Source organism: Pelodiscus sinensis, chromosome 3 (assembly GCF_049634645.1).
Source record: "Pelodiscus sinensis isolate JC-2024 chromosome 3, ASM4963464v1, whole genome shotgun sequence".
NCBI classification, from domain to species: Eukaryota; Metazoa; Chordata; order Testudines; family Trionychidae; genus Pelodiscus; species Pelodiscus sinensis.
Genome location: NC_134713.1, coordinates 23,215,688 through 23,239,037, shown reverse-complemented (window position 1 = coordinate 23,239,037; position 23,350 = coordinate 23,215,688). Strand labels below are relative to the sequence as shown.

Here is a 23,350-nt window from a genome sequence, read left to right as displayed (position 1 = left end):
CTCAAAATGTTTGTTTTCCTTGATTATAAATGCCAGGATATTATGAAAAGTTATATTCTTATTCAAAATCAGTGATAGATACCATATACAAATGCTTCTGCCATTATCGTCCTGGAATTTCAACCAACTGTTTACTGATTTGCATCCTTGTAAATTCTATTTTATTACTTTAACCAGATTGCAAATGTAAGCATTTCAAAATATTCACATTAAGGACAGAATTGCTGAGAAACAGTTCCTTGTTGCTACAATACACCACAAGTTGCTCTGAACCCCTGCTAAAATGCATATTTTCCTTTTTATTCACAACCGCTCACCTTTAAATAAAAAGTATGGATTTTATATGGGGTATATTTTAAAATACTATGCTAAAATAACATACAATATTTTTCTTTAGCCCTAGAAAAAGAAATCAGGAACTAAAGCTTCCACTCGAAGTGGAATACTGTGCTTAGGTACTACAGAGTTTTAAAAGCAATAGTGGAAACTATTATTTGTATTATAATAAAGATACCACCCTCATAAGCACCATGTAAAAATAATACAAGCTAGTGCCTGCTGCAAAAAACTTACAATCTAAACAGATCATGCAGACAAAACATACTATTGTTAATATATAATTGGGAAACTGAGTCCCGGATATGATTGCACAGGATGTCTTTGACACAGCCAGAAACTGAACCCAAATCTCCCACAAGTACCAGTCCCATTCTTCAACCACTGGACAGTCATTGCTTACATTACCATCTTGAGGTACATTCTGACTATATGAAGAAGATAAGTCATTAAGCTCCTCTTCATGAACAGAGCCATATGATTAAAGCTCATTGCAGTTAATTGAGTATTCCCTCTTTGGGCATTAAAATACATGAACAAATCAGCGTGAGTTATGGGTGGGCAGGAAGGCTTTAAAAATGAGATAGGTTAGCAAAAAAGTTCAAATAATATTCACCTTTTGCATATTTATTCACAATAACTTCTGTACAAAATCTGTAAATATACGAGTCAAACAGAACTTTTGCAAGGTAGCTTTCACACTGCTAACTCATTGTAAAAATCAATAGTAAATATTTTAGCTGGGCATTTGGCCAATGAAATACATATAACTATTACAAAATGAACAAAAGTAAAACCTTTTATTTTTTTCAGTTATTTAATTTCCTTTAAATTATCCTAAAACACTGGGTTGGGGTGGGCAAAATCAGTCTCCCATGTTCTGGATTTGGTCTGCCAAGCATCTCTCTCGAGCATGCATATTTGCAGCTGGCAATGTGTTCAGTGGCCATTCTCCCCACCTTGCTCCATCCTGCAGCAGAGCTGCTCTCAATATTCTTCTGGGTAGAGAGTGTGTGTGGGGGGGAGAGGGGGAATGAGAGGAGAGGAGAATGATGAAGTCAGGGTGTTCATCTCTGCAGAGCAGGTGTTGGAGAGAGGGACACACACAGTGGATGGATTGTAAGTGACTCAGAGTGCCAGGTGGGGAAGAGGGAGACAACAGAGTAGGACCGATTTCCCTTAAAGGGACAGTGCATGGGTGTGACAGAGGAGCTACAAAGGGGCTGGCCAGGGATAAGACTTCAGCACTGCAGGGCAGGGGCAGGCATGGCAGTGACATCACACCTTTTGTAGCGCCGCAGCTTATTGGTTAAAGGACATTGGGAATTGGTGACTTCACAAAGAGATCATAACAGTCAGGTAGGACAGGCTGCAGAGCTGGGGCTTTGCTGTAGGGATTCTCCTTCTTGTGGTCTGCCCCTGAGGACTGAGAGAGCATTCAGGGTAATGAATGCGAGCAGGAAGAGGAGCCTCTTTGGAGTGTTCTCCTATCCCAGAACTAATTGAACTAGAATCACAGAACCTGCCTCAGGGGTGCTGCAGGGCTGCTGGCTGGGAGACTCTTAGGTAAGCACCTCCCAGCCAGGGCCTGTCTCTGGCACCCCAGCCCCTCCCGCACCCCAACTCCCTCCCCCAGGTCACCATTCAAACTCTCCCTCCCAGACCCTGGACCCCTCCTACACCACTCCTCCAGGCCAGAATCCTGCATCCAGACCCCCTCCCAGGTCACAACTCCCTCCTTTTCCCAAATTCCCTCTCAGACCTCACACTGCCTCCCACACCCCCGCCCCTTACTCTGTGTGCCCTTCTGCATCATCCTAGACCCTGCACTTCCACAGAAAAGTGCGGCCCTTGACCACTTTCAAAAATCTTGGAGTGCCCCCCTCCACCACAAATTATTGCCCATCCCTGAATTAAGTGATAAATGGCCTCATACCATATAGTCAAGTAATGCGGGTTGGCTATCTTATCAAACCTCCACTGCTCAATTCATAGTTCAGCTTAGTACTGAATCCCTTCTTTCATTCATCAACCAGAAAATAGGATATTGTGAAGGAAAGCTCAGTCTGCCTAGATACAAGGCACCCTTTTGCCTCAAGGTAAGAGGGTTCACAAATTCCCTCCCTAGGATCCATGCTCAGGTTTGCTCTCATAGCTGGACCCGTAAAGCCTCTTACCTCCTGAACTAGATATAAATTGTGACAGTATCCTACAGTCCCACTCTACATTTCACCTTTTGTTTTGTTGGTTTAAAATTGCCCCTCTTATTTATTATCACCATCTATTTGGCATCCAGCATGCTATAAGGAAGTCTTGATACTCCCTCAATGTTGCTCAGAGGAAAAAAAATCCTTCTTGTCCTCAAACCATGCTTGAGTTAGATCTGCAGTGAGCTTTAACTTAATTTATTTTAACCCATGTATAATTTGGTTAAATATGACAATGGGATAAGGTTTACTGATAGAATTTGTTGACAATTCATGTGATTCCTTTTTGCAACCATTAGTTTTGAAGCACACAAAATAAAAAGTTGTCTTGACTTTGTCTTAAGTGGAGTTAACTCAAAAAGTAACAGCAGCTGAACATCTAAGTAATACTGACCACAGTATAATTAGGTTCAACATGTAAGTGAATACTGAAAAGTGACAAAGACGTTAAACATTAAAAGGAAGATTTTAATAAAATGAGAACTTTGGTCAAAAAGACCCTAAAGTCCAAAGATAGGAAGTAGAATCCTTACAGGTAGCTTAGATACTACTTAAGGGAACAATAACAGTCTCAGAAAGAAAAAGCACTATCAAACAAAAAGGGAAACAGAAAGACCAGAAAAACACCTATGTGGCTAAATGGTAATGTTTCATATTTTAACTAAATCAAGTAATCAAAATTTGGAAAGCTGACCCAGTGAAGGCAACAAACACAGAAGCATAATTTACAGAGAGGAATGAAAAATGTCTTACCTGATTTTTGTTTTTTGTTAGCAGCATCTTTCCAAATTCATTACTCATGGGCTAATGTCATGCCTCCCCTCCCTCCCTTCAAAGGTGGCCAAGGCTCTGGAATAAATGTCTGCCCTTCAGTTCACACCATCAGAAAGAAACTTCCACAACCATAGAAAACTTCAGCAATCAGCTACAGTATCTTGATATAGTTTATTAAATTAACAGACACACAACACGTTTAAGACCCCCTTTAGAGAAAACGTTCAATATACATTCTGGTCATTTACCAGGATGTGTTGAATTCTGAGAGACGTTGCTAACAAAAAGACAATTATCCGAAAAATAATTTCTTATTCTGTTGCACAGCTTTTCTCCTCATTCATCACTAATGGGATGTAATGGGCAGTGAATTGCAAAAGTAGGAAAGGAAAAAGATAAGCAGAATTTAATAATTATAGTAGAGAAATGTTAGAATGGACTCCAACTAAACCTCTTGGAGAAACTTTAGTGTAGCTGAGGTCACTAGCACTTTGGAATTATTATATTTGTATTACAATAGCATTTAAACATTAGGAAGAAGTGCATGAATACAGAGACAGTACCTGTTCCACGGAGCTTTCTGTTTCCCCTTACAGTAGAAACATATACCCACAACTATTTCCAATTTGGGGACTATTTATATCTTTTAAGTTAGCGGCACAGCGACACTCGCATGGCCCCCCCAAATATCAACAACTTATGGCTGAACTCAAATGTTTCCTCAGCTTTCACCCCCTAACAATCCTATTCTACCTGGGCTACACTGATGATATCTTCGTAGAACCACAGAACACTAGAACTAGAAGGGACTTCGAGAGGTCATCGAGTCCAGTCCCCTGCCCTCACTGCAGGACCCAGTACCATCGAGACCATCACTGATAAGAACATAAGAATGACCATACTGGGTCAGACCAAAGGTCCATCTAGCTCAGTATCCTGTCTGCTGACAGTGGCCAATACCAGATGCCCTAGAGGGAGGGAACACAGAGGTAATCCTCACATGATATCTCCCCTGTCACCCCACCTCCAGAGAAACAGAGGCTAAGGATATCATTCCTACCTATCCTGGCTAACAGCCATTGATGAACTTAACCTCCATGAATCTATCTAGCTCTTTTCTGCACCCTGTTAAAGTTCTAGCCTTCCCTGCATCCTCTGGCAAGGAGTTCCACAGGTTGACTGTGTGCTGAGAGAAGAAAAACTTCCTTTTCTTTGTTTTAAACCTGCTACCTATTCATTTCATTTGGTGACCCCTAGTTCTTTTATTGTGGGAATAAGTAAATAATTTTTCCTTATTCACTTCTTCCACAGCAGGTCATGATTTTATAGACCTCTGTCACATCACCCCTTAGTCTCCTTTTTTTCTAAGTTGAAAAGTCCAAGTCTTTTTAACCTCTCTTCATATGGGACCCATTCCAAACCCTTAATCATTTTCGTTGCTGTTTTCTGATCCTTTTCCAATGCAAATATATCTTTGAGAGGAGGCGATCACATCTGTACACAATATTCAAGATGTGGGCATACCATGGTTTTACATAGAAGCAATAAGGTATTCTCTATTTTATTCCCTATCCCTTTTTTTAATGACGCCTAAGAGTCTATTTGCTTTTTTGACTGCCGCTGCAAAGAGTGGATATTTTCAGAGAACTATCCACAATGACCCAAGAGCATTCTCTTGAGTAGTTGTAGCTAAATTAGTCCCCATCATATTGTACATATAATTGGGATTATTTTTTCCAGTGTTCATTACTTTACATTTATAAATATTAAATTTCATTCACCATTTTGATGCCCAATCACTTAGTTTGGTGAGATCTTTTTGAAGTTCTTCACAGTCTGCTTTGGTCTTAAATACCTTGAGCGGTTTGGTATCATCTGCAAATTTTGCCACCTCACTGTTTACCTCTTCCTCTAGCTCATTAATAAATAAGTTGAATAGGCTGGATCCCAGGACAGACCCTTAGGGGACCCCACTAGTTACCTCTCTCCACTCAGAAAACATACCATTTATTCCTACCCTTTGCTTCCTGTAGTTATAACCCGTTATCAATCCATGAGAGGACCTTCCCTCTTATTCCATGACAACTTCCTTTACTTAAGAGCCTTTGGTGAGGGACCTTTATCAAAGGCTTTCTGGAAATCTAAGTATACTATATCCACTGGATCCCCCTTGTCCACCTGTTCGTTGACCCCCTCCAAGAACTCTAATAGATTAGTAAGACATGATTTCCCTTTAAAGAAATCATGTTGACTTTCCCCCAACAAATTATATATATCCATGTGTCTGAATTTTATTCTTCACTATAGTTTCAACTAATTTGCCCAATACTGACATTAGAGTTACTGGTCTGTAATTGCCAGGATCACCTCTAGAGCCCTTTTTAAATATTGGTATCATGTTAGCTATCTTTCAATCGTTAGGTATGGAAGCCAATTTAAAGGATAGGTTACAAACCGTAGTTAATATTTCCACAATTTCCCATTTGAGTTCTTTCAAAACTTTTGGGTGAACTCCATCTGGTCCCGGTGATTTGTTACTGTTAAGTTTATCGATTTGTTCAAAACCTCCTCTAATGACACTTCAATCTGGGACAACTCCTCATATTTGTCTCCTAAAAAGAATGGCTCAGGTTTGGGAATCTCCTCAATAGCCTCAAACGTGAAGACTGAAGCAAAGAATTCATTCAGCTTCTCTGCTATCACTTTATCATCTTTGAGTGCTCCTTTAGCATCTCCATTGTCCAAGAGCCCCACTGGTTGTACTGCTTCTGATGTACTTAAAAAAACCTTTTTACTATTACTTTTTGAGTTTCCGGCTAGCTGTTCTTCAAACTTCTTTTTGGCTTTTATTATATTTTTACACTTAATTTGACAAAGTTATGGTACTTTCTTTTTTCCTCACTAGGTTTTGACTTCTACTTTTAAAAAGATATCTTTTTATCGGTCGCTACTTCTTTTACCTAGTTGGTAAGCCATGGTGACACTTTTTTGTGTGTCTATGTTTTTTAATTTGGGGCATACATTTAAGTTGGGCCTCTATTATGTTTTCTTTCAAAAGTTTCCAGGCAGCTTGCAGAGATTTTACTTTTGTCATTGTACCTTTTAATTTCTGTTTAACTAACCTCTCTCATTTTTGTGTAGTTCCCCTTTCTGAAATTAAATGCCACAGTGTTGGGCTGCTGAGGTGTTTTTCCCATAAAATTCAACATTTAAATTGCATTATATTACGCTAACTATTTCCAAGCAGTCCAGTTATATATATATATATATATATATATATATATATATATATATCTTGAACCAGATTCAGTGCTCCACTTAAGACTAAATCAAGACTAGCCTTTCCCCCTTGTGAAGTCTAGAACCAGCTGCTCCAAGAAGCAGTCATTTAAGGTATCAAGAAATTTTGAGTCTGCATCCCATCCTGAGGTGACGTGTACCCAATCAATATGGGAATAGTTGAAATCCCCCATTATTATTGAGTTTTTTAAATTTGATAGCCTCTCTAATCTCCCCTAGCATTTCCTAGTCACGATCACTGTCCTGATCAGGTGGTCGATAATATACCCCTATAGACAGGGCTCGACAAATTATGGAAAACCCTACTCGCCAGACAAAAAAGGGACTCATCACCCTCCCCCCTCCAAAAAAATGTTTTTTTTAATGGCATAAATTCCTAATAAGAATAAGAACAGTAATTACTAATATGTTCTTAATAAATATCAACCAAGTTATTAATAAATATCTTATAAACGTCTACTTTTTCCCTCTGCTGCCATGTCTCCTCCCCTTGCTCCATCTGCTCCCTTGGTGCCTGCTGCCCCCCAACCCCTCACCCTCCTCTGCTGTCCTGACTCCTGCCCTTCTCACTGCCCTCAGCCTTCCTGTGACCTTCTCTCCCCCCTGTGCCCACTCCTCCAGTAGCCCCACTCTGATCAAGTGAGCTACCCCTCCTCATCCCCTCTCCTAACATCTCCCTCTACACACCTGCCCTGCCTCTCTCCTCTGAGACTGGTCCCTCTCCTGCAGATGTCTGCCCTTCTGCTTCACCCCAAGAAGCTCCAGGCACCGGCACCCTCCTGTTTCCTCCCCCTTCCCTCACTGCCCATACCTCCTTTGCCCTCTTTTTCCTTGATACCCACCCCCTCAGCCTACATTCCCCTCATGCTTTAAATAGGGCCTGTGTGTTGTGTAGTTTTGCCTTAATCTTTGTATTCATGCCTGTCAGTGTGAGAGAAGCTATTTGTATTTATTTGCTTGCATATGCAACCACACTCAAGTTGAGGCCCTCAGCACGTTCTGTAAGTATCAGTGTGGTCCCTGGGGCTTCCAAAGTTGAGTTGCCCTAGCTCATCTTTGACAGGTGTCTGTCTAACCTGGTCTTCAATATCTCCAGTGATGGAGATCCCACAATCTCTCTGGGCAATTTATTCCAGTGTTTGACTACCCTGACAGGCAGGAAGTTTTTCCCTAATGTCCAACCTAAACCTCCCTTGCTGCAATTTAAGCCCATTGCTTCTCATCCTAACCTCAGAGGCCAAGGAGAACAATTTTTCTTCCTCCTGGGCATGTCTTGCTCATGACTGCTTCAGTCCCATTGGATGGGCCTCAGCCTCTTTTCTTCCCCTCCCTTTGCAATGGGGCTGTAGACTCTGGGGGAGAAGAGTGGAGGCAGGCAGAGGTGTCTCCCGGCAGCAGATGTGGACAGGTCTCTGTATTAATTATTCTCTCATTGAAGTTTTTAGCTTTGTATTGAGTCCTTTCACATGGAAACTTTGTATTACATCTTGGTAGAATAGTCCCTAGGACAAGTGAGGCAGAGACTGTCCCTGTAGGGTGACTGAGGTGGGAATGTATAAGGCGGAAGGTGAGCACCTCTGGGCAGTTGCAAAGGTTGGAGAGGGGATGGAAGACAGATCCAAGATCAATAAGCCCTGAGAAGTGGGCCCATTGAAAGGAGACTGGACCTGTGGATGCCTTGGGGGTCAGCAGCAAGGACCTGCTTTGGGAAGCCCCCTCTTTAGAGGTGAATGTGGCAGCATTGAGACACCACCCAGAAGCAGGCACCACAGACACTAACTGCAGATTCATGGGACGGCTCTCACAGATTTTGCACATGCATAAGATGATAGATCTGCAGGAGGTGGGGCAGTGGCATAGCGAAGCGAGGGGGCTGGCAGGGTCAGTTGCCCCTGGGCACCATGATAGGGAGGCTCCAATTTAATCCCATTCTGCTCCCCCCGTTATCCCTTCAGCTCACGTGCTCCTACTCCACCTGCCACCGGCAGCTGGAGCCTCCTCCCTGCCTCTCTGCTCCAAGCCCGACCCTCCTCCATCTCCACTGGCTGGTTAGTGCATGCGGGAGCCCTGCCCTAAACTGTAGGGGGTGGGGGAACATGCAGTACAAGTTCCCCTCAGCTGTGCACCAGGTTCGGGGCTGTGTCACATGGCGGAGGGGAGGGGGTGCAAATGTTTCTTTTGCCCCCGGGCACATAACACCCTCACTACGCCTCTGTCCTATGTGGTAATGTTTGTGGGGTTTGCTGTTTTGAATCTATACCCAGATAGAGGAATCCAACTGAATTAAAGGGATAATTACTATAAGATTTTGGAAATTTGCCTTCCACAAATGTTTGCTTCTATCATGAGTATGCGAGAGTTTCAAATGAAAGTCTGGTTGGCATGTCAGCATGTTGTTCGAATTTAACAGTCCACAAAGGCACACTGTTATGTGAGAATGACACTTAATTCTGCACTACATCAAGTGCATGGAACAAATGGATAATTTAAAAAGCACTAACTCGACAAGCACAGATGGTATACATATATGAGTTTTGACGGAAGTTAATTATGAAGTAGCTGAATTGCTAACACATATATGTGATTTCATTAAAACCTGTTACAATTCCACAGGACTGGAGGATGGTGAATATTGTACTTATATTTAGAAAAGGCTCTGGAGTCACAGAGGAAATTATAGACTAATTACAGAGACATTATGACTAATAAGCCATACATGTGTAGTTGGCACATCTGCTTAAACAATTATTAAAAACAGAATAACAAAAACATAGAAGACCATGATATAATAGAGGCTAACTAGTACGCTTTCTGCAAAGGAAAACTGTGTTTAATCTATTTAAAATATTTTAATACATCAATAGAGTTAGGGATAAAGGAGAACAAGCTTAAAATGTTGACTTTTAAAAGGTCTTTCACAATATTCCTCTCAAGAAACTACATTATGGAGCGAAGGCATAATATTGTCATGGACCAAAAATGGTCTAGTTAGACAAAAGAGTTAGGACTGAATGGTCAGTTGAAATGGTAAAAGGCTAATAGATTCCAGGCTCTGCACTAAGTCTGGAGTTCTTACTAATATATTTTAGAAACGTGCATTTTTTATCTGTCCGTGAGTCCGTTTGTGCAAGAACTTCTCCTAAATGCTAAGAGCAAAGACCACCAAATTTAGTATGCAGCTTCCTCTTATCATTACTTCAAGGATGTGGTTGTGTTAGGACAATAGGATATGCCTGGAATTTGATTATTTATCATAAAACAGAAAGGGTGGGGTCTGGTAGGAGGGACAGTTATACTGTAAAAAGACCACAATGGGCAGCAAGGGTCCAGAGATGGGAACCAGGACAGCTATAACCCCACTGGGCCAGCAGGGGGCAAGGGCGGAGAAAAGGACAGTTATGCACTATATATTTCAGAGAGTTTGTCTGATGGCACTCCTCCCCTGGGTGTGCCTGCTGGAGCTGCAGCAGCTATGGAGAGGTGCTTCTCACCTGGCCCCAACTTCCTGAGGTGAGAGAAGGCTGAGGTAGTCTTCTCCCTGGCACAGCCTGCACACTGAACACCTCATCTCCAGCCCCACACCAGAACAATGATTTAATTGAAGAAAAACAAAATGTATTTGTGGCAAGGACTTCAGCAATGCTGGGGACATTTTCTAGTCTACTAGATACTTGAGAGAGTTTGTCTGTTTGTTCAAGAACTCCTAAATGGTAAGAGCCAGGACCACTAAATTTGGTACACAGCTTCCTCTTATCATACATTAAAGGTAAAGATTTGGCTATGCCAGGAAAATGGGATATGCCTGGAATAGAATTGTTTCTCATAAAACCATAAAGAAAAGATGCCAATCAGATGAAAGGGAATGGCTGTGCACCCAGACCCCTCCTATGGACTTCCCCAGTCTCAAGCCTCCTACCCCACAGGCACCTTTCCCCTCCACAGATTCATACTGGGACATTGTTGGCTGTTCCTCTTCACTAGGGACCATGGGAAAAATGCACAGTTTGCTTCATTCCTTGATCTGGCTAGGGAATGCAGGGGCCACATGAACATGGACCTGTCCCATGTGGGTGACATGAACCTCCCCCGCCCTCGGCTGTGCCCGCTGGAGCTGTAGTGGCCATGGAAAGGCACTTCTGACCTGGCCTGCAGTGAGAGAAGGCTGAGATAGTCTTTTCCCTGGGGAAGCCTGCATACTGAACCCCTCATCACCAGCTCTAACCCAGAGCAATGATTTAAATGAAGCATGTACATTTTCATTTTATTTTCCAAACAAAAATTAATTGAGTTAAGGACCCAAGCAACACTGGGAAAATCTTCTAGTTTAATATATTCATTGATTCTCTCTAGATAGGATGTAAGCAGTGAAGTATCAAGTTGCAGATAATGCAAAGTCATTAAGGTTGGTAAAGATCACAGAGGAATGTGAGAAAAAACAGATTATATGACAGGAGATGAAATTCCATGTTGAAAAATACAAAATAATGGATATTGGAAGGGAAAAAAAAACAATTCTTATGTTTTATAAGGTCCTCAGTTAACTGTATCAACTGAAGAAAGTGACCTAAAAGCCACTGTGGACAGCTCAATCAAGACCCCTCCTCAGTGAGCAGGTACATTCAAAAAAAGCAAAGTGTTAGGTTGTATAAGGAATAAGATTATGAATACTACAGAAAATATTTTGTCATTGTATAAATAAATAATGCAGCTTCCTCTGAAATACTAGTCACCTCATCTCAAAAGATATATTGCAGAATCAGAGTGGGTTCAGTGACAAGTGATAAAAGTGATTATAGACATAGAAAAACTTTCATATGAAGTGAGATGAAACTATTAGAATTGCTCACTTTAGGAACAAGACAATAATGGCAACATTATAAAATATATGAAGTAACAAATGATAAATTGTATAGTAATGAACCTTATGGAGACGGTAGATATTGAGCTTCTATTCTCTCTTCCATAGTACAAGAACAAAGGGACACATTCAATACAATTAAAAGGTGAAAAAAGCAAAACAGGAAACACTTTTCACACATATAATTAAACCACAGAACTTACTGTCAACAAGTGTTGAATTTAGCAAGATTCTAAAAGTGATTCAAACATATATGTATTGTGAGACTATCCAGTATTAACAGCTATTGGTTATAAAAAATTTAAACTGATAAGAAATGTCTTTCTTCAGACTTTAAATCAAGTCTCCAAAAAGAAAAGATGATAAAGCGAGTTAATATGGAGGGTAGATTATCCCACATTTGCTTATTGTGTGGTTCTTTCATGTTCCTCTGATGTATCTGGTTCTGGTCATAGAAGACTAGATACAATGTTCTGATGCAGTATAACAACTCCTATGTTCTTCATGTTTTCAAGAAAGCAGGACATGCCCATTTTCTCGTCACTCTGATCAATATACTCCCCCCACAGGACAGGAAAGACATTTATAAATTATATCTACATATATATTTCAAACTAAGATTCATACACGGAACATTCAAACCATTCTATATCTCTTCTCATTTCATCTGATGGTTTCTTTGTTTTGATTGAATGCATACTGATAAATCACATCATTAAATCTGATGTTCTCAGAAGCAATGCCTTCTGCACTTTTTCACGTGGAGAAAGTACATAATCAGCAAATTGAGTTTCATTGTTTCTTTTTTTTTCTTTTTACAGTTAAACATTAAAAATTTGTACTTTTCTCTTCTGACTTATTTTCCCTTTGGTAAAGTCACCTGCACTACAAGCAAATGATCCAAGGCAATGATAAGCAACTTTGAATTAATTTATTGACTAAAAAAGATAGAATCATTGACTTTTTATGCATTAGGTAAAGTTTCAGAGGTTACAAGATATCAAAAGTTTCTCCTGAGTGAATGGCTCATCAGGCTGATGTAGTTAAGGCACATTAGTTTCATAGCCAATGTTACACAAGGGTGTAATGTAGCCACAATCATATCAGACAGTCTTTGACTGCCCTAACCTGATAGATAAGACCACTCCGCAGCTGGGTGTACTAGTCTTTCAGTTTGAGATTGACTAAGCAAGACTTGAACCGAACTGTAGCTGAATGCTTTAACCATTCAGCCACTGAACAAGACAGCTCAAAAACAATTGATATAGCAATCTGCACAACACTTACCAGGAGATCAGCACTGTGGAGATTGAGCGCTCGGGGTAGATTGAGTGGCTCTAGTAAAGACCTGCTAAATCAACCGCCAGTCATGTTCCCATCAATTCCAGTACTCCACTGGATTGAGAAGAGTAAGGTAAGTCAATGGGAGAGTTTCTCCCATCAATCCCTCACTCTTGAGATACCATGGTAACTTGATCTAAAGGGTGTAGCTGGAATGGAGTTCCTTAGTTTGACATTGCTTCCAGCATAGACCAGGTCTTATTCAAGGGCAGTAACAAAGAAAAAGCCACTATTATATTATGTTGTTCACACGTAAGACCTTTGCCATTCAAGAGAGATTGGACAATTATTAGTACCCTGTAAACCCAGTCTTATTTTTGTGAGTAGTTCTTTCTGATTTGATGTTAGATCAAGATACACTGCTTTTGTCCAGTACAGAGTTCTTCTGGGTGGTAGTAATAGTAGGGGACATCTTCCAGGATGAAAATGTAGGAAAAAGTACTGGTACCATTATTTAAAAGAACTCTCATGTCTGTCTGTCTGTCTCTCACACCCACATACACACTCTTCATGCCACTTTTCAATGCTATCACTTAAAAACCCCCAGGAGCTTAAAGATAGGCTCTGAATTCATACTTCAGTAACTTCCTGATTCTCAAAAATGGTCTCAAGAACATAATGTATGATATACCAAAAATAAAGGCAACTCTAAATGAGATTATCATCTCTAAACTATACATGCTATTTTGATTCAAATCACATACAAATATAAATGACAAATGTTATTCTTATAATGATTACACAATCCTATGTACTAACTACTTATTTTAAAATAAATATTGGTTTTATATACAGAACTTTTGCTAAAGTTCATACATTGCTATACTAGCTTCTGCTTCCCAGGGTAAAACTCTAACTTTTTACTCCTACAAATTATATAGAACTGGTCACCAAATTGAATAACCAATATGTTCACATGCTGTCCCATAAATAGATATAATATACATACATTAGTCATGCTGCTGGGAGTCCTTATAAATTCTATTGTTTCTCATTTATTATGACAGCGAATGAGTTATTTATCCTAAATGGATAAGATAAAATTTTAAACATGAAAATTCTAAGATACACATTTTCTCTTACCCAAAAAAGAAAAAAAATTGAAGAAAATGTCAGTATTTTGACCCATATTTTTCATGCACCAGCTAACTAGAAAATTACAGAACCTGAAGAGCTCAGATAAAATGTATCAAGGGGATTAAAACAACACATGCCTCCCCTCCTGCCAGTAGCTGTGGGATGCTACTGGAATGTGAATTAAGGATTCTCAAGCCTTTGAAAAATGGGGACCTTTGAATTTTTAATTTCATTAACTAATCATTAGAGAACTGGAAATTGCTGTGTTTCTGACGGTTAGATAGGTAGCTGCCTGCATAAAGTGCAGTTTTAATTTTGCACGAGCTGGCCTGCTTCCCAGCAGCATATTGATTTGTGGGACCATTACTTATAGCACCTAGAGCATAATTAAATATTAAGTCCTCCTTTGATGTGTGCAAAGCTCAACTAAGACGATTACTAGACATACTGAGGGTGGCTTTCACACATTTTCTGGTATTGAACATTGCAATATCACTGAATTTATCTTTACTCAATAAGATTCCACATCCATCCTTTGCATTATCTTATGTATCTGTAGGTATTATATAGGGATTGGGGAAAGAAAGGAACATTATAAAGGGATACAAAAATTATTTAAAACAGGATAAAAAAGAATAAACAATTTTTGAAATAATGTGACACTGAAATAAAATAAAATAAAGATATTTTCTAACTATTGAAAGAGAACAGGCACTCTATGCCTGCAATTATTTAAATGTCAACTAATATAGAAGTCTCAGAAATACATTTCTATCTAAGTCCCAAGGAGAAATCAGGAATGTAATTTTTCACTGACATCTCAAAGGGCTTTACTATTTTAGCATTATTTTGTCCATTCTGTTCTCTAGGGGTACATCTATACTACAGCACTCTTCCTTTGACTTCCCTTACTCCTTGTGAAAGCAGGGTTTCTGGCATCGACTGGAGTGCCCCCTCACTTCAAATTAGCTGTCTTAACTAGACCAACAATTCAAACCTTGGAAGATCTACAGTGGCAGCTTCGATCTTCCTCTGCAGTGTAAACATACCCTAGGTGAGAATGGTCACTTTATAAATGAGGGGGGAACTCTTCTTAAATAGTTAAAAAGAGTAGGAATACTTAAAAAGTGGTACAAATGCAGTATCTGTTTGGGCATAAGTCTGGAAGCGCTAAGTTCTATTCTTAGCTCAACCAGCAGTTCATTGTGTCCCAATTTCTCTATCTGTAAAGTTGGGACAATCATTCTGTGAATAACTTTGGGATCTTTGAATAAAATGTAAGATTGAAGTATTAACACAATGCAACAGAAATTTGCTAATTTTGGCGCTGTTTACCTGCATACCCCATACCACATGTACAAATCTGGTGCTCTTCTTTCAATTTTCAACAAAAGATGTAACAGTTTGAGCTATGTAGCCTGGACTTTTATATTTCTAAGACAGTATTTTACTAGTTTACCGTGAACCACTCTGAAAAGTAATTAACAGGACATTTCAAATATAAACGGTTGCAGTACAGTCTGTGATAAACTATCCTTGCTTTCTATTGTATGTGGTCACTAACATGTTAATCTGCAAAAATCTGGTGACTCAAATGATATCCCAATTAACAGTGTGGATTCATTTAATCTGTTAAGATTTAGGAACTAGAAACCAGTATTTACCCTCAAGGTGTGTCTGTTTCCTTTTTCAAATATAGCAACTCACTCATATCACATCCTGGGTTAGTCACCAATCCATGATATTACTTCCATACAAAAAGGAAATGCATAGCCTAAGCACTAGCTCATTACATTCTTTTCTTTAGCAAAGGCAAAACAAAATGAACTTCAGATGGCACCCGATAGACATACCAGCCTAACACTTTTTAACAATTTAGTTAGTTATTCAGGGTAAAACACCCCAAAAATTAACAAAAACCAAAGCTTTGACCCTACTGGATAATTTAAATGTGCACATTTTTACATCTCCACTATGATATGACTAACTTGTTAAAAATTACACTAAGAGGTGTCCTCTGATGTACTGTGTATGAGAAATAGAAAAAGCCTAAAGAATAGCTATAACTTATGTCAAATATATAAACTGTTTTTATAACTTTTAAAATAAAATCCATATCTTATTAGTTCTGAAGACTTTTAGCTCAATGGGTATAGAGTACATACTTGAGTGTTTGCGAAAGGATAATACTAGACTCTTTCTTAATTATGCCTTGTTTGCTCAGCAGCTGAAGAGTAAAGCATTGAAGGAGTAGATGAACCACCTTGTGGTATGAGGGGTATATGACCTGTAGCAACATTTTTGCAAGATAATCTTCAATGCCACCCCCCCATACTATAAATAGGTAGAATAGTTCCCTCTACGAAGAACATATGCTATACTTATCTATTTCTTCTGCTATTTGAATTTGACCTTTCTGTGATGAGAACAAAAATGGTGCACATTCCTTGTTTTTAAGAAAAAAACAATCAGTTCTGTAAACGGGACCAAAACTACAGGTAGTTCCATCTGCTCTCTGTGTCTTGTATACTTGTGTTACATAGTTCTGATGAAAGAGGAGGTGTTGTCTTTGACTATACAGTAATTCCTCATTTAACACTATAGATATGTTTCAGAAAATGATCGTGTTAAGTGAAAACATGTTATGTGGGGTCAATTTTCCCATTGAAAATAATGGAAAAGGTGGGGGTTGCGTTTCAAGAGGTGGTATCTGTTGGGACCGGGACATAAGGTTGGGGGAGAAAGGGGACTGTGTTACAGCAGGGAGGGGAAGTGTTTGGCTCTGGGGAAGGGAAAGGGAGAAGAGGGGAGGAGGACTGGGTTGGAAGTATGCCCCTGTCACAGGTCTGCTGGGACCCGCACTGCGTCTGGCGAGGGGGAGGGGGATCGCCGGGGAATGGTGCGGCGAACCCTCCACCGCTTTGCAGGGAGATGGAAGAAGGTCTGCACAGTCATCGGCGATGGGCTGGCTGGGGAAATCATGTTATTCTAGGGACTGTCATGTAATTCAAAAAACCTTCCCTTAAAAAAAAATTGTGCTATCACGAAAATATGTTAAGCAGGCACCTGTTAAATGAGGAATTACTGTACAGCTAAACAACCTGTTGGAGCTCACAAACTCAGCAGGGTTGGCGTACTTCACTATTTGGATGGGAGACTACAAAGACATGCAATTAGAGGTGCGAGATGGAAGAAGGCAACAAATGTCCAAAAACAGTGTTAGGGGGCAACATACTGCCAGAGATGGCCTCTTTCATCTGAGAGGAGCAGCACCTGTGAGAGTCTCAGGACAGATAAACGACCACTTCTTTTGGTCAGAGCAAGCGTGTTAACTCTGATACATGACTAAAATCTTTCCCAGGTATTATAACTCCTTGCACACAGTCATGTGGGCTTTTTCTGCACAGCCCTTCCTTGGCTGATAAAGCAGTATAGGTGTGTTTTGTTAAAATGCTACCGTGTTTCATCCCCAATATTGATCAGTTTGAGTACTGTGGGAGAGCGAATTATACATAGAGTATTTAGAGAAACACTGAATAAAGCTGATGCAGGGATGCATAAACTATCTTCCAACATCAGGGAGGCCCCATAAATACAGAGTCGTATGTACAGACAATATTGCAGATAGTGGACTGGATGCAGATACAACTGCCCAGTGGTGCCTGGTCTGTGGTGTCCAGTTCAGGCAATCTAAGATGTGCAGTGCATTCAGGGCCAGTGACCAGGTGTCAGCAGCTGGGACTGGGCAGCGGGTCACAGTTGGGGCTGTCTAGCACCTTTTCACCATGCAGCTTCCTGTCCACCAGTTCAGGTCCTTTGGGCAGCACCAGTATCCCCAAAAGGGCCTGTCCCAGGCCTCAGGAATTATAGCAGATGGGTATCCCACTACAATTAGAGTATTGTGTCCAGTTCTGGGCATTGCATTTCAAGAAAGATGTGGATAAATTGGAGAACAGCCGAAGAAGAACAACGAAAATGATTAAAAGGCCAGAGAAAACATGAGCTATGAGGGAAGACAGAAAGAATTGGGCTTGTTTAGTTTAGAAAAGAGAAGACTGAGAGGGGACATGATAGATTTCAAGTATCTAAAAGGATGCTGCAAGGAAGAGGGAGAAAAAATTGCTCTCCTTGGCCTCTGAGGACAGGACAAGAAGCAATGGACTTAAACTGCAGCAAGGGACGTTTAGGTTGGACATTAGGAAAAACTTCTTATCTGTCAGGGTGGTTAAACACTGGAATAAATTGCCTAGGATGGTTGTGGAATCTCTATCACTGGAGATATTTAAGAGCAGGTTAGACAAACACCTGTCAGGGATGATCTAGACAGTGCTTGGTCCTGCCATGAGGGCAGGGGATTGGATTCGATGAGTTCTAGAGGTTCCTTTCAATTCTATGATGCAACATGCACTGCTACTGCATGTGCTATCACTTGCCAACCCCAGGGAGAAGCACATGATGCACTACCACTTCCCTCAGCACCTCCCTGTGCCACCCCTTCTCCTCAACACCCAATGCTATCCCTTACCCCCAAGACTCCATCCTCATGCTGCCTCTTCCCTGCAAGACCCTACCCCTACTCACATCCCACTTGTGAAACAGTTTGCTGCTGTGGGTGTCGATGTAGCTACTGTAAAAAACAGCTAGTGAATTGTGGGTTGATACTGCTGGATGCGGACTTGATACAGATCTATATTATTGTATCTGTGAAGGGCTCTAGCCATAAGGCACAGCCTCCCATGCCTTCTCCCCGGGAGATGAAAGCTACAATTTCTGGCAGTGGCTCTAATGTGCCACTATGGCCTCACCGCACTTCTACCCCCTGAAGTGCAGTCCTCTTACAATCTGCCCATTAGTGGGAAAGTTTTGGTTTCTTCACACCACAACATCCTTCATTGCCATAGCAGATTCAGTCATTTAACACCTTGTGCCATGGTTTACTTTAGTGAATGTTTCCTGCCACACCACCACCATTATTTCAGACTGAATCTGGACACAGCAAGTATATCAGCTTGTTACATTTCTAAATCTCTTTAAGATCATTTGAAGAGGAGGGACCACTATTATTATTCGAGCTCAAGCAACAAAACTTATTGTTACTTGAAGATATACCGTTTCCTTTAGAGACTGTTTGGAATTATACTAGATTCCCCCCTAAAACATCATGAAAATATGAATACTGTTTAGTTGAACTGTGAAGCTATTTACAATCACAATTATTAGGCAGATAGGACAAATCTACTAATTCTCCTAACACCAAATCAAAATTGTGAAGGCATCTGTCAAATAAAATTTCTTGTGTGTTTTTCTTCTATGGACATGACAGCCGGGGATTATTTATTTTTGATTTGTCATGTATTTTTAAGGACCTGTTGGTGAACATAGGAGAATTGTAATGCTTTGAGGCTAGAAAGTACGCTATTAGAATTACAGGTAAAAAGAGAAATGGTGCCAAGGAAACTTAGTACTAACAGGGAAAAACATCCACGTATTTAAAGAACGGTTGAAGTATTAAATGCAAATGCAGTGGTAGGTCTACTTTAAGTAGTTGAGTGATAATCCAAAGCAGTTAAGGAAAAAACACCCATCATCAACTAACTGGGTCAGAAAAAAATACTGCTATTTGTTTTACATTATCAGCATTTTTTTTATAAATTAAAATTTTCTAGCAACTAGGTGAAAACGTTCAATGCTGCTTCTTTGTGGGCTTGATGATAATTCAAAGAATGTGACAATGGAAAAGTGAGAGTTATAAAATGAGTGAATAGCAGTTCTTTGCTGCTGAATGATTCTGTCTTTTAGTAAATTATGCTTACGGCTTTCAAAACAAGAGAATGTCCAAAGAGAGTTGAGATATAAAAACGAGGAAGTTTCATGTTAAGAATATTTCCCCTCTAAACCTTGCAGATTAAAAACATGAGTCTCCAAGAAAAATGCTTCAGTACTAAGCACTTCAAATACAGATAGTCACTTGTAAAATGAGCTAGTTTAAAGTCTATTTTTTAATATGGATAACCAACTAAACTTTATTCATGGGCTAAAAACTAGAACAGATCGGTACCACATAGCAGGTATTGAAAAGTGTCAGAGAAATAAAGACATACCTTACATATGGTTGTAGTCTAGCATATCAAGATGTAATTAGCGTACATTCTCTAGGAGTTACTCTAGTCTATCCATAAGTGGCTAGAATGACAAGCTTCAAGGCAAAACAAGAGACAGATGGGAATGGAAGCATTTTAGAGATCACTTTTGCAGGAATACAGACTGCATGCTGCACTGTTTTCAAGAACATCTTAGGTAGGTAGTAATAAGAGGATTTTGCTGCTTTTATAGTGGCCATGAATCCCTCTAGTCTGCTCACTGGACAATGCAACTGGGACTGACTTAAGAGCGGAAAGTTGGGATTTTACATGGGGGAAAGGGAAATGTAGGACAAATAATGGAAATTAAAAAGACCTTCAAACTGACCAAACTTCTTGCTTCATTAATTTGGATTGGTTAGAATTCATCTGATAGATCTCACGAGGGTGGGGAAAAAAAGACAGTTACCTGTTCTGTAACTGGTGTTCTTCAAAATGTGTACCTGTAAAAACCTGTACATGCCAGGGTCCCAGCGCCCCCTGGAGTGGTGTGGATGTGTCAAGCTAGGGCCCTGCTCGGTCCCTTCCTTCTCAGGTCCTTCTTGCTGGAACTCTGACAGAGGGAGGACAGTGGGAAGTTGAATGCACAGGAGCAACACATCTCGAAGTACACCAATTAAGGAACAGGAAACTGCCTTTTCTTCGAGTGCTTGCTCATGTCAATTCAACATAGGTGACTGTAAGCAGCATCGGCAGAGGTGGGTAGAAGTTAAGGACATGAAGACTGCAGTACAGCCCTGCTGAACCCAGTATCCTCCCTAGCTTACTGCATGATGGCATAGTGTGATGTGAAAGTGCACTAACGAATACATCACTGCTCGACAGATATCCTAGACTGAAACATGAGTGAGATAGGTATGCGATGAAGCTTGAGCTCTGGAAGAGTGGGCCCTGATCAATGCTGGTAGCTGGGCTCCTGCCAACTCGTAGCATGTAAGGACACCAGAGGTGATCCACTGAGAACCTCTGGGAGGGTATCGGGGAATCCCACCCCTGCTACACGTAGACTACAAAGTCAACCTGTGGAACTCTTTGCCAGAGGAGGCTGTGAAGGCTAGGACTATAACAGAGTTTAAAGAGAAGTTAGATAATTTCATGAAGGTTAGGTGCATAAAAGGCTATTAGCCAGGGGATAGAAATGGTGTCCCTTGCCTCTGTTTGTCAGAGGCTGGAGAAGGATGGCAAGAGACAAATCGCTTGATCATTGTCTTTGGTCCACCCTCTCTGGGGCACCTGATGCTGGCCACTATCGGCAGACAGGCTACTAGGCTAGATGGACCTTTGGTCTGACCCAGTATGGCCGTTCTTATGTTCTTATGTGAAGAGCTGAGTGGACCTGTGGAAGGGCCTTGTCCTTTTTAAGTAGAAACCCAGAGCTTTCCAAACATCCAGTGCAAGGAGACACCTCTTCTGGTTGGTCGTTTATCAATTAATGGTCCTGGTTAACTGCAACACCCCCTCTCTCTGTGTGCTATGCATTTCATGCTCAATTGGCAGGCTGGCCAATTTTTAAACTGGCTCCCCTTGTAGGCTGGCTCTGGCCTGCCATCCCGTACTGCGCAGAGTGGCAGGCGGCTCCCTGGGAATGGGGCCGGGAGCACACTGGCTGCTGGCCCTGCCCCTGCTGGAGGAGGGAAGTATTTTAGTAATTGTGTAACTGCTAAAAATTTAAAATTGTTGCAGCTACACAATTACTAAAATAAACAATATTTAACATCCCTAAAAGGGAACTGAGGACATGTCATTTCACACAGCCTCTTTTACAACCTGCTCTGTTCCTGTAACTCAGGGCTATTTAACTTGGGAAGCTCCAGGGGCCACAATGATTCTCACAGCACATGCCGAGGGCCGCAACTTAAGTGCGGTTGCATACACATACAAATATATATGCAAATATATGTAAATAGCTTCTTTCACACTGAGACAGGCATGAGTACAAAGATTAAGGCAAGACTACACAACATGCAGGCCCCATTTAAGTCAGTTCTGCTGACATTAATGAAATGCAATATTTACCTGATTTCCACCCATATGACAGCACTTTTAATGAGCAATGACAGTTCAGGAATTTAACTACTAAATAGCATGTCAACAGAAGATCACTATATTGACTATTTTTGTGTTTTGGCTTCCACTTGCGGGCTGTGTGTTGAGCCCTACGTAAACCCAAACCACACCACGGGCCGCAAACAAACGGGCTGTGGGCCACGTGTTAAGCAGGAGTTGTTTGAGGCTGGCTGCGGCAGCTGGTGCCCCAGGCGGAATGCGTGATGGGCACCCCCACCTGCAGGTCCGTCAATGGGCTGTTGTCATCGGTGGGCGCCCCGGGCGGTGGTGCCCTAGACAGCGGCCGAGTCCACCTATAGCCACGGGCCGCCCCGGTGTTGAATAGTTCTGCTGTAATTCAAGACTGAAACCTGTCTAACTTAGCTTGTAGAGAAAAGTATAACTAAATGAGTAAAAATATAAACAGGATATTTGTTATTTGAAAATCATTCTCTCTACTGCTTTATTCCTGTTTGTTAAATAAACCTACTTTTTTTTACGAGGCTATTTATCATTGCATAGCACTTGTCACAAACTCACAGTAATAGCTATCACTTAATATAAGGGTAAATAATTATACCTTTTTCTCAGGCCAACATGCTTTGAGAACAGCTTGAGTTCTGAAGAAAACAAGTAGCCGGCTATCCTCATCACTGAGATGAAATGCTTGCTCCATAATCTGCAGGACCTGAATGCGGGGCTTCACTGGCAAGGAGTCATCATCACAGAAAGGTCTCAACCACTCCAATAGATCATCTGAAGAAACTAGTTTCTCCCTGTAATTCAAACAAAATGATTCTGCTTTAATTAATATTTAGTCATTTTAATCCAAATGTTAAAGAAATTATCACCGGTAGCCACATCACAAGTAAACAAAGGTCATATTTGTTAACAACTTTAATGGGAACTTTGCAAACTCTTCTAACTCGGAGGCAGCATAAGCAGCTGGGAATTACATCTATTGGAACACAACCAGAGATTCAGTGTCTCTGAATTGCATTATTTCTGTGTTATTGATTATGTTACCTGGTTACATATTTGGCTACCTTGAAATAGAGACTGTGGAACTTAACCCTCTCCAAAAGTCCATTCTGAAGTCTTTAAATTTCCCCACATTAATCAATTTTAAATCATCATAGAGGAATGATGAAGAACCATCTATGCATAAAACACCATTTTCTCAATTATTACCATTTAAACAGGTAATATTACATCTTCCCAGAATATACATTTCAAAACACATTCCAATATTTAACATAATATGAACTATA

The 23,350-nt window shown here is 40.6% G+C and overlaps 1 protein-coding gene and 1 long non-coding RNA gene across 6 annotated transcripts in view; one reads left to right on the top strand and one right to left on the bottom strand.

The window, feature by feature from the left end:
- NBAS (NBAS subunit of NRZ tethering complex) overlaps nt 1–23,350 on the bottom strand; it is a 338,668-nt gene that overhangs the window by 34,056 nt on the left and 281,262 nt on the right. For all 5 annotated transcript variants that reach the window (XM_075923472.1, XM_075923475.1, XM_075923474.1 and 2 more), the window contains one exon: nt 22,660–22,855. In XM_075923472.1, coding sequence (XP_075779587.1) covers nt 22,660–22,855 — 196 coding nt within the window. The remainder of the gene's footprint in view (nt 1–22,659; nt 22,856–23,350) is intronic.
- On the top strand, nt 1,768–22,805 carry LOC142827766 (uncharacterized). Its single transcript, XR_012902513.1, has 3 exons — nt 1,768–1,902; nt 11,147–11,230; nt 22,671–22,805. It is a non-coding gene; the product is annotated as an uncharacterized LOC142827766 (long non-coding RNA).